Genomic DNA, 12,404 nt, shown 5'->3' on the forward strand with positions numbered 1-12,404 from the left:
AGAGCAATAATATGCAAGTGCTATATTAGTATATTATTATAGTGTTATATTTCAATTTCACAAAGAAACATGCAGCATTTTGTCCAAGCAATAATAAAAGGACACATTTAATTTATAATTTGTATTAAATCTCATTTTGTTAAAAAAAAATCATGAATCGAACCGTGAGTTGAGTGAATCATTACATCTCTAGTATCTGGTCTTGTAATGTTCGCTCTGATGGTTATTAGTGGCGGTTCTGTTCTCATGTGGCTAGTGAGCTGCTGTCAGCTGTTATTGAGTGGTTTCGCACCTCTCTCTCTGTGTGTGTGTGTGTGTGTGTGTGTGTGTGTGTGTGTGTGTGTGTGTGTGTGTGTGTGTAAACAGGTCGCAGGCTGAACATCACAGCAGAGGCCGACTGCAGAAAGCTGCACTGCGCTCTCAGAGACCTGAGCTCTCTTCTGCAGGCCGTGGGACGTCTGGCCGAGTTCTTCACAGGGGATGTTTTCTCCGCTCGCTTTAACGACGCTCTCGCCATCGTGCAGAGGTCAGTTCCTTATTGCCAATTCCTCTTTTAACAACAACACTCCCTCCTTATGTGTATGTTTATTGTCCTCTGTGTTTGCACATGTTTTATGCCATTTTATACCTCAAATTACAATATTAGTAGAGTTTTCTAAGACAGGCATCACTATAACTAGTTACTAGCCTGTAGAAAGTGCAACAGTTTTGACTTTGAATGTTCAGTGTTCACATTTATTTAATTAAATCATTGCCTTTTGAAGTTTAATAATCACATTAGGCCATACTGTGATTCCTGTTTTTCTATTTCCAAATTTAAATCCCCTTAAAGTGAGTATTAAGACTTTTGTAATACCGTTTAAGTTATGAAAGACTTTTTATGGCTCCTTTAAGACTCCTATTTTTTTATTTTTTATTTTTTTACAAGGACATTTGTATGACTTTGTTTCCATTGTATCAAAACTTAAACAATACTGTTTAAACTTGGCAAAATAAATTGTTTCCTTTATATGCTGTCCAAATCCCCATTTTAATTAAAGAAAAACAGAAGTTTTACTTTTACTTTCACAATTTGAAAGTATTTCCTTGTTTTGGCCAACACAGGGTGTCGAGTAATATACAACTTTACATTTTTAGATAAAACATCATGGTAAACGTTTAGGAATTATTAATGACAGAATAATAATAGCTTGAATTATTAATACAGAGGTGAGTGCTGTTTGGTCAAATGTTACTAACTGACTGAAATAAGTAATGGCATTGTGTTTGTCATCTCAGATTGGTGGAAGTGTCGTGTTACGGTTCTCAGATCAGTCTGTACGATGTAGAAATGGCTGTTCCTTCAGTGCTCAAACCGGACCTTATAGATGTGTAAGTAGTCGTAAACTCTGTTCAAAGTGCTATTTGCCATCAGTTAACATAAAGGTGGATTGTTTATAATCATGCTTTAAACATCTCTGTATTGCAGGCATGCACAGTCATTGGCTGCTCTGCAGGCGTATTCTCATTGGCTGGCTCAGTTTTGCGGGGAGGTGCAGCGACAACAAGATCAAACGCAATTTGTGGACCTCATCAGATCGAGCATGGCCGCCACGACCCCTCTCATCAATGCCAAGGTGATTTGATCTTTATGAATGATCATTTATGAATGATCTTCAAGGCTCATTTAAAGTAGGACATTGTAATTGCAAGTTTAAAACACTCAAAACATGTTTTGTTCAATATATACACATGCATATTGAAATTTGTACAAATATGTCATTACATATGAATTAGAGGTCAATCAATATTTGATTTTGCTGATAAAGTGAAGGCAGTGAAAAACATTATTGTGCCAATACTAGTAAAATCGATCTATTTAATGTGTGAAGGTTCTTACGGTGTGCTCTTGTCCTCCTGGGAATTTCGTATTTACGAGGTGAGAAGTCGTAATTATGACATTGGGTGCATTCTTGGCATTTTGTTGGAGCAAGATGGCGACATAACTTTTTTTTTTTTTTTTCTTAGTTTTTATTCAGTTTATGAAGGTGCTGTAATTTTAATTGTCATATATCTCAATTGTTTGATACTATCGTATTTTGTACATGTAACTTAGTTTTATTGTACGTAACAAAATATATACAATATAGTCAATACAGACACTGCATCCATTGCTCGAGTTTCCCCAATGCATAATGCAGGACTTCTAATTATAAACAAGCCTAAAATACTCTTATTTTGAAATGGCCATGCTTTACTATCTCCAGCTGCTTATTCAGAAAAACGAGGGGGATATAATATTAACTCAAAAAAATGAGTTTCAAAAAAATGCTGTTCTATTCAAAGAATCCTGGGAAAAAATGTATCGGTTTCCAACTACAACTGTAATTACACTGATAATAGTAATAAATGTTTCTTGAGCAGCAAATCAGTATATTAGAGTGATTTCTGAAGGATCATGTGACACTGAAGACTGGAGTAATGATGCTGAACATTAGTGCTGGGCGGTATGACCAAAAATTGATATCACGGTATTTTTCAAAATTATACCAGTTTCACGGTACATGACGGTATTTTTTTGTTCATGCATGACCGGGTGTTAACCATATTTTCTACTGATTGAGAGAGGAAATACTGCAGTATATTGACTTAGAATGCCCTATTTTACTGTCATGATGAGTGAATATTGTCAAAAAATACCACACTAAATAGTGACTAAACACGACCCCTTTTAATACATGTTAACCAGGAGTCACTCTCATTTATAATCGCGGCATCGTCTGAAAATCAACATGCATCTACACTAAAGAGCGGCTATGCAGTTGTTTTGGCTATATTACTTTGTCTCATGCAGCGCACTGCCTGCGTCTGAGTAACAAACTAAAAAAAACAACAAACAAAAAAGTGCATGTGATATTAACAGACGAACTACACTCATATTTATAATTCCAAACAATCATTAAGCGACAGGTTCTAGGAAACGCTGTTTTGTACTCCTTTATTGACGAGTCGGCTGCGGTGCGGCCAACAAGTCGCGCTCGTGTGTGTGTGAGACGTGTGAGCTGATGGCAGGGGGCGGTGGATATTTGTGGCGGTCAATGTGGATATTGTGGATGAGTTCTTCTGTCATCACGTTCTATTAGTTCTACAGCTTCAGTTTCAGAACTTTCACGCTTCGTAACACATACAGCTTTGCCCTCACCACAGTGCAACAGTGAAAAAGGACCCCTTTCAAACAGTGTCGCGGTCCGAACGTTGTTTAAGCGACATACACCGGTATTGCGGTATTTAAAAAATGAATATCATAACAAAAATAAACACCGGTATTCGGTATGAACCGGTATACCGCCCAGCACTACTGAAAATTCAGCATTACATAATTTTAAAATCTTAAAACAGAAAGTTATTTTAAATTGTAATAATTTAAATTGTAATAATTTCACAACATTACTGTTTTACTGTATTTTTCAACCAAAATACCAGAAAAATGTCCAGGAAAAGAAATTATGCATTTTATGCAGGAATTTTACATTTTAACAACCTGAAATACACTGGGACTCTTAATTTTGAAATGAGTATGTTTTGCTACTACCAGCTCCTCTTTCAAACAGAAAAGGGAGATCAAATATTGCAATATAAACACCATAAAGTAAACACTGTCACGATTCATTCAGTCATGAAGTCTTCATATCAAGGTTTTTAGTACTAATGTGCATTGCTATATATTTAATTGGTGGGTTGTCTTGAAACTAAAACATTACTCTGTGTTAAGGTTTACAGTTTCACTAGATTGTTAGGTTTATTCTGTTCAAACCCGTTTTTCTTCATTCTTTGACTCTGGGAAAATGCTAATCTGCCTGATCTCTGTGTGCCGCAGGTTCCAGAGAAATTACTTTTATCTGCATGCCATCTCCTGGTCTCCATGGCGACCACCGTGCGGCCAGTGTTCCTGGTGTCGCTGCCGGCGGCGCAGAATATCTTCAGCCTGATCACGGATAATCATAACCACAGATTACCTCAGGAGGTGGGTTTATGTTGGTTTGTCTTTGGAAAACAGGACAGCGTGGCACAGTTTGTACTTTGCTCCAGCTGTATTTGTTTGTGATGTAATGTTTGTTGTTTTTGTCCCAGGCTCACGTCCTCGTGTGTCGAGCTCTGTCAAACATGCTGCTGTTGCCGTGGCCCAGTCTGCCGGAGGCGGAGCAGCAGTGGCAGAGCCGCTCAGCCAATCACACGCGGCTTCTCAGCAGTCTGACGCAGCAGTACCGCCTCCTGCCCCGCCCACCCAGCCATCACCCCAACAGTAAGAGCAACCAACAGGGTCTGGCTGCAGACTTGCACTCTCAGACACTTGCACTTCCGCAATTGACGTCACTTGCAGTCTTTATTTTTTATTTTGTTCTATTTATTGATTATTTTTTGTTTGAATCTCTCAACATTTTACAACAGTAGCCAGATGGTGAAGACAAGACAAAAGAAACTAAATTACAATGTCACTTGCAATCGCCACTTGCACTCTCCGCTACCTGCGACTTCACTTGCAATCGACACAAATCGGTATGGGAGGAAAATACAATACACGTGTTCATTATATTAATAAACTGTATATTGAATTTGATATTTTAATAGCATCTTAATACATTAAGCCATATTAAGTGTATATGTTTTTCTACAGGAGGAAAACGCTTAGCGAGAGACTTTGTGCATTGCGTTCATATTCTGCTGTTCTGTGGCCACGGATTTGCGGGTCTTGTCTTTTTCTTGCACAAAAAATAATCAATAAATAGAACAAAATAAAAAATAAAGACTGCAAGTGACGTCAATTGCGGAAGTGCAAGTGTCTGAGAGTGCAAGTCAGACCCTTCTCAGAGAAACTGATGATTAGACTTTTATTCCGCAAGTATGCATTAAATTGATTTAAAGTGACAGAAAATCATTTCTATTTCAGATAAATGCTGTTCTTTGCACTTTCTATCCATCGAAGAGTGCTGAAAAATAAATGATCACAGTCTTCAGAAAAATTTGAAGTAGCACAACTGTTTTCAACATTAATAATAATTAGAAGAAGAAATGCTTCTTGAGCAGCAAGTTGTATATTAGATATTTCTAGATATTATATAGATAGACATTTCTGAAGGATCATGTGACACTGAAGACTGGAGTAATGATGCTGAAAATTCAGCTTTGATCACAGGAATAAATTACATTTTAAAATAGAAAACCGCTATTTTAAATTGTTGTAGTATTTTGCAATATTACTGTTTTTACTATATTTTTCATCAAATTAAATACAGACTTGGTGAGCATAAGAGACTAATTAAAAAAACATGAAACAATTTTACTACATATTACCAACCCCAAATTCACTCACTCACTCATTTATTTATTTACTTGCTTGCGTACTTGGTTATTTCCTTTATTTTTTTAAGTTGAGCATTTATTTGAAATATTTTTTTATTTGAATTCAATATTGTGATCAATTCAAAATGTCCTTGCTGCTGAATAAATGTAAAATAAATAGCTAAAATAAAATATTAAAATAAAATTATATATGCATCTATATAACATTTTATATAAAATTAATTATTTTTTTATTTTATTTTTTTAAAGGCTTGCTTTTTACCAGTTAATCTTTAAATGCTAATAAATGAAATCATTCTGTGTCCCTCAGGTAAAGCGGCGATCCAGCAGACTCTGTGTGTGTTGAGGGATCTGGTGGACAGTATATCAGTAGAGGCCACCAAATCCCGTCAGATCTGTTACCACAGTCTGCAGGAGTCTGTCCAGGTCACACTCGCGCTCTTCCCCCTCTTCATCCAGCAGCCAGGTAACTAAACCATCACTTTTACAGCCAGTGGACTTTCATCAGCGTTTGACAACGTCGTCTTCACTGCCTTTGAGTGTCATAATCATATTTGTTCAGTTTGATTGTTCTGACGTCTTCTCTCTCTCAGATGTGACGGATGAGATGCTGAGTTTCTTTCTCACGCTGTTTCAAGCGCTGCGTGTGCAGATGGGCGTGGCCTTCACAGAGCAGATCATCCAGACCTTCCTCAGCATGTTCACCAGGTGACCTTCACAGCTTGTGCTGACACTGAGAGCCACAAGCAGTTGTTTCTGAATGTGTATGAGTGTGCTAATCAATCATCTTCACCGTGTTCCTCAGAGAGCAGCTGGCGGTGAGCATCTTACAGGAGGGCAGCTCTGGCTCCAAAGTGGTTCAGAAGTTTCTCAAGATTCTGCAGGTAAATGGAATGAAAGCCACTTTTGCGTTTGGGTTTCTGTGTTTATTAAACATGTCATTCACAGTTTATCTTTGTATTATTGTTTCAGGTGGTGGTTCAAGAACCCGGGCAGACGTTCAAACCTCTGCTACCCAGCATCCTCAGCCTTTGTTTGGATCAGGTGTACCCAATAGTGTCAGAGGTATGAGACATGAATAACAGACACCTAAACCTCAGAATGCTTCAGATTGATTTTCCAGCATAATACACAGTAGCAGATTAATTTATTGTAAAAAAAAAAAAAAAAGGCAGCTGTGGTTGCCAGAAATTCACTGTAAGAATATGGTTATGATTATGGGAGGGCATATTGGTGCGTACCATAAACATATAAAGTCTTAAATATGAAATAATAGTCCAGATTTTTTATTTAAAAATGGAACTGTTTGTTGAACTTGACAAAATCATAAAAAATAAAAGAAAAAGTCATGTTTTTTAGTATTATATTTGATACACCAGCTTTTATAGCTCTTAAAGTTTGATATAGTGATAATATGGAGCTCATACTTTTGAGTAAAAAAACAACAACTCAATTTTATTCAGAGGTTCAAACAGAGCAAAATATGCTGATAGTATATTGGCAAAAAGATGAAATTCTGAACGCTTATAATGTAAATCAATACAGTTTTACAACACTATAGCAGACTGCTTTCATGAAATACATAAAATGCATAAATATCAGTTGTCACTCTATATTACCCAATAATATGTCCGAAAAAGATGACATTTAAATGCTTAATTTTATGTAGCACAAATACACAAACATGCTAATAACAGCTGATGATAATAAAAATAAGAAACAAACAAAATGTACACAAACTAATTCTATGGATAGTGTCTCACTGGGACTTCTGGGAATGTCCTATTACTGTTTTATACGGTAATTATCATTTTTACTTGCAAAAATGTCACTATTACAGTAAAATTACATGTGTGATGTTAAACCATTTACAGTTTTTCATTCAGTATGTGGCAAGATAACATGATTAACCAATTAACCACTTAGTTTTTACTGTAGCATTTGAAGAGTTTTTTTTTTTTTTCTGTAAAAACGACACATTTTTTGGGTAGAAACCAGAATGCAAAACATTTAATAAATTAGCATCTACAAGACAAATGCTAATTGTTGTTGGGCAGAAACATTAAATACAAACACTTACTATGTTATGTTCTCATTATCTTAAGAATAAAAATGGTTTCATTCAAATCAAAAAGGGTTTTAGCGATCTAAAGGTCTCTTAACATTCCTCTTTCTGGAAGTTTTTGTAATTTGCTGATCTTGGTCTTGGTGTTCCGCAGCGTTCCTGTCCAGATGTGAAAGCCGAGATGTTCGAGCTGCTCTTTCAGATTCTCCATCAGAACTGGAGGTTCTTCTTCAAGAGCTCAGTGTTGAGCAGCGTTCAGAGAACCGGAGCAGAAGAACTGATGGAGAACCAAGCGCAGTTCATCGCTGCCATGCAGGTATCAACTGCCCTAAAAACATGTCTGCTTTGTAGAAGCATCAAGCGGTGACATCCCTTCCATACTGATCTGATTCAGAGATTGATTCATTCATTATGAAGAACCACGTCAATCAGCCGTTTAAGTGTGTGTGGAGTCAGCACAGACAACGCAATGCAATGTTTTTGGCTTTTATAGTCTGGATATTATTCAGTGTTTCCTAGAATGTTGTTTCATACAATTCAAGCTCTGGAAATGCTGTTATGTATTTGATTTGCAGGCATTTGGTCAGTCTTTTCTGCAACCGGACATTCACATCTTCAAGCAAAACTTGAGTTACCTCGAGGTCCTGAACACCAAACACAAGCTGTACCACAGGGTAAAACTAACTAACTAACTTTCTTTTTTTTATTTTTTATTTTATTTTATGGATATATAAATTAAAAACACTTTCATACTTAATATAAATGTAAAATTAAAAATATTTTTATATAGTATTATATATTTTAATTGTATTTATATTTAAAAATATTTCAATTTAATTATTCATTTATATTTCATATCAATAAAAATGTAAATGTTATTTAATATAAATAAAAATTGAATTAATATTTAATAAATTAAAAAGTAAACTTCTATTTAATATAAATATTATTCATATAAATTAAAATATATATAGTTATATATTTTATATATCAAGTTTAAAAAATGCACTGGTATTTATTATATATTAAAAACTAAACTATTTAAAAGTTACATTTTTATATAATATGCAAAAAATGTTTAATTTCCATTTTATATAAAAAAATTAATTTAACTCGGAACTCATTTAATACAAATAAAATTGAACGTATACATTTAATATATATTGAAGATAAATTAAAAAATAAACATGAAATAAGTTTGTAATTTATATTAAGTACAAGTTTAATGTGAGGTTAATTTTTTCTTTATATTTAATATAAATTATAAATAAAAATTATATTTAATACAAGTAAAAATTAAACTAATATTTAATATAAATAAAAAAGGAAACATATTAAATATTTAATTTCTCTTTGTTTTATAATAGGTGTAATGTATTTATTTAATTCAAATGGATTTTGTTTTATGTTTTGATGTGTGGTTACATGTTCATTTCAGAAGCTGTTCCGGAACACCATGCTGTTCCACTTCATAAATGTTCTCCTGCAAGTCCTCCTGCACAAGAGCCACGACCTCCTCCAGGACGACATCACGCTGGCGCTCTACAACATGGCGGCTGTGGATTTCCCAGCATTCTACTCTTCCTTCTTGCCAGAGTTCCTCAATGGCTGCCAAGGCCTCGACCCCCACCAACGCACATCGCTTGCCCGAAACTTCACGCCAGAGAGGGTGAGTCAACCTGACTGATGCCATTAATACCTGAAGCGCTAATTACATGAGCAAATTGTGTTGTTTTTACAAATGTGAAGCGCTGGAACATATTCTGGCTTTTTTTGACATTGCTCTGATACCTCAGATATATATTTTAATGCAAAAATTTAAATGGAAAAAATAAGTGATAATTTGCACCAAGAAAATTCAGGCAGTTTTAGGAAACCTTGTTTTAACCTTTTTTTTATTTAATTAAAATCAGCATAAATTAAAGACCGATACTATATATATACTGAATATGTTAGTAATTGTGTGTGAGAGTGTGTGTGTATGTGTGTGTGTGTGTGTGTTAGGGATGTCGATTTTCGATAATTTCCATGATCGATCGTCGTTTAAATTAACGATCAATTAATCGATTAATCGTTAACCTTAATGCTGCAAAATGCATCTATGCAGCCCGGCATGACAGGTTGTGCAAACGTTACTCAAAAAAAACCGCTTTCTCACCCGATTTAAAGGGGATTTAGTCTGAATAAAATGCTAGTAGCAGGATTGTAAAATGAATAGATAATGTCAGATTTTGAATTTTTGCATTGCGGTAGGCCTATTTGTTTTTAAAAATCCGGCATTTACAGTGCATGCGTGCGTGCATACGTGCATACATTTAGCAGTGTATTTGGAGGTTATTCCTCACGTCTCATTTGACACAAATCCAAATGTTTCCATATTCATAATGTATTTGAATGTTAAGCTATTATTTATAATGTAAACTAGGCTTGTACTTTACATGCATTCGCATATAGACGGAAAAGATCATCCTCTTCACATGAGCAAAAACTTGTTTATGGAGCGCCGCGCCTTCTGTTTTAAATCTGTTAGCTTAATTATTTAAGTCGGATATATTTCACCTTTTTTTTTTTTTTTTTTTTTTATGAAAAAAAATTGTTATTTTTATTTAGGCCTATTGCTTACATAGGCTATACATTTTCCTTAAAGCATCCCATTTTGTCCCAGGGCTTGAAAACCTGTGCCCTAGGGCTATACATTTTCCTTAAAGCATTCCATTTTGTCCCAGGGATTGAAAACCTGTGCCTAGGCTAGTTTGGTTAATGCAGAAACTTGTGAACGATGCTCTTAGTTGTGGCGTCACCGTTTAGTGACATCATTGAATGCTCTGGGAAAACGTAGTGTCAAGTGTCGGTCACAGCGCCTTTTAATTGCTGTTTTGAGTCCAGTAATTATTTATTTACAAATTATAAGCTCTGATTATGACAAGTGTGGTATAAAAGCTTTGTTTATTGGAGGAATAACTGGTTAGCTGGAAAATGTTACATCGCGACCATGCTTTTGGATGCCGTTCGAGCCCATATAGCCTACATTCACGCGGCTTTGTTCTGGTTTGCCGGTTGGTCACGAATTTCCACAAATTCAATAATATTTAGGCATTGTTTCTTTTCCTAAATCCTCACCGTCTAACCCTCTAATTTCGCAGGTTTATTTTATTGTCATTCACTTTTTATCACTGTTTTCGCATCTAGGGAAATGAAAGATTTCATGGCCATGAATTAAGAATTTATTAATTTGTTCCCTCATTTTAGTTAAATCATGGGTTATTTAAGGAACAAAATTAATGAAACATGGACAGGTCGACAATTAATCGATCATTGATTAATCGTTGACATCCCTAGTGTGTGTATTTATTTATTTTAAGCTGTCAAGCTATTTTAAATTTGTTTTAAATCGAATTAATTACACGATGTGCCGATTAATTCATCTAATGAATTGTAAATGTTAATTACACAGTTTGGGCTAAGAAATTAAAAGGGAAAAAAATTTGATTGTAAGTTGCACCGAGAAAGGCTATTTTAGGAAACTTTGTTTTAACAGTTTTTATTTGATCAAAATCAGCCTAAATTAAAGACGTGTGTGTGTGTGTGTGTGTGTGTGTGTGTGTGTGTGTGTGTGTGTGTGTGTGTTTTTCTGGTGCTTTTCGTGATTACAGTGAATTTACTCATAAAGATACTTACGAAAAAGCTACCATATTTCTGGTTGGAGTAGGATTAGATTGTTTGCAAAGGAAATCAACACGTTGATTGTGTGTGTGTGTGTGTGTGTGTGTGTGTGAGATATGCAAAACAATAATTATTATATAATTATTTTGTGTGTATAATATACAGTATGTATACATATACACCCCCCACACACTTTACATGGTACACAATTGTTTTATTTATTTTTATTATTATTTTCTTTTACCTGAGCTGAAACTTCTGAATAGTCCTAAAATAGGCTTAATTTTCTTTGAGCAATTTTATTTTTTTGGAATGTGGATTTAAATATGAGCAGGGCGTTTTGTCGCCAGGTGTTCAGATTCACCTTTACACAGACGTGTCCCATTCACTCAGTTTGGATGGTGTCATGGGTTCAGTCACGCAGCGTGAACCGTGTTTTAACACGTGAGTCATGTCTTGTTTCTGTCTCTTCCGCCCCTCGCAGGACCTGCCATCGTTTTCTCAGGGAGTGTATCGCATCGTGAACGACCTGCGCTTCTACAGACTGTGCAATGGAAGCCTTCCGCCGGGAACTTTGAAATTATAGCAACACATCACCCCTGCCGCTCAGCCAAACCACGGCCCATCCTCCTCAAGGACGCCGATCACTGCTTCAGTGGTCATGTCTCGCCTTTCGCCAGGGGCCAGCCTTGAGATCTCAGCGACGGCGTGCTCTGAGAGCTGCTGGGCTTCGTTCCTCAGCTTCTTTTATGTTTATTTCAGCTAGATTTTACACATTTGCCAATGATCAAGAGGCCAAAGCTGCTGTCGAGAAACTCGTCCCAAATCAGCTGATGCGATTCAGAGCGCTGCGGTTCGTGGGAATCGGAGCAGTGCTTTCCCCATTGCTTGTTGTTTTAAAAGGACTGGTGTAACGGAAAGCACACATATTTTGTTGACGTGAACAGATGGCGTTTGAAATGCAGTGGTGTGGAGTTGAACGAACTCATCTCAAGACGGTTTCAGTGAGTGAAGCATCGCTGGAGTTCTCAATGGTTTTAAAGTGAACATGTGCGACGCAGAGCACTGAATTGTTCTTTCTCTTAAATTGTCTGGTTTTATTTTCCTCTCCTTATTTCCACGGAGATGGACTCAAACATCTTTTTCATATCATTCCATCCTGATCCAGGACAAACAAACCTTCAATAAAGTTTTATAATGAAATGCATTCTTTGTCTTTCTCATTTTGTTACTTGTATCTTATCTTGTTTCCCCACATAAGGGCTACACACACACGACAGAATTTTTTGCATCTTAAGTCTTCATATGTGTGTGTATATATATATATATATATATA

At 35.8% G+C, this 12,404-nt stretch overlaps 1 protein-coding gene across 1 annotated transcript in view; it reads left to right on the forward strand.

Moving 5' to 3' along the window:
* Nucleotides 1–11,743, forward strand: part of LOC107695717 (exportin-6) — a 31,375-nt gene extending 19,632 nt beyond the window's left edge. Inside the window, exons 13-25 of the mRNA XM_016495743.1 lie at nucleotides 367–526; nucleotides 1,279–1,371; nucleotides 1,469–1,616; nucleotides 3,857–4,003; nucleotides 4,111–4,282; nucleotides 5,651–5,806; nucleotides 5,934–6,048; nucleotides 6,146–6,224; nucleotides 6,313–6,405; nucleotides 7,560–7,721; nucleotides 7,981–8,079; nucleotides 8,844–9,074; nucleotides 11,553–11,743. Of these exons, the coding sequence (XP_016351229.1) occupies nucleotides 367–526; nucleotides 1,279–1,371; nucleotides 1,469–1,616; nucleotides 3,857–4,003; nucleotides 4,111–4,282; nucleotides 5,651–5,806; nucleotides 5,934–6,048; nucleotides 6,146–6,224; nucleotides 6,313–6,405; nucleotides 7,560–7,721; nucleotides 7,981–8,079; nucleotides 8,844–9,074; nucleotides 11,553–11,654 (1,757 nt within the window). The 3' untranslated portion in view covers nucleotides 11,655–11,743. The remainder of the gene's footprint in view (nucleotides 1–366; nucleotides 527–1,278; nucleotides 1,372–1,468; nucleotides 1,617–3,856; nucleotides 4,004–4,110; nucleotides 4,283–5,650; nucleotides 5,807–5,933; nucleotides 6,049–6,145; nucleotides 6,225–6,312; nucleotides 6,406–7,559; nucleotides 7,722–7,980; nucleotides 8,080–8,843; nucleotides 9,075–11,552) is intronic.
* The last annotated feature ends 661 nt before the right edge of the window (nucleotides 11,744–12,404 follow it).

This window comes from Sinocyclocheilus anshuiensis, unplaced genomic scaffold (genome assembly GCF_001515605.1).
Source record: "Sinocyclocheilus anshuiensis isolate Anshui unplaced genomic scaffold, SAMN03320099.WGS_v1.1 scaffold1075, whole genome shotgun sequence".
Taxonomy (NCBI): Eukaryota; Metazoa; Chordata; class Actinopteri; order Cypriniformes; family Cyprinidae; genus Sinocyclocheilus; species Sinocyclocheilus anshuiensis.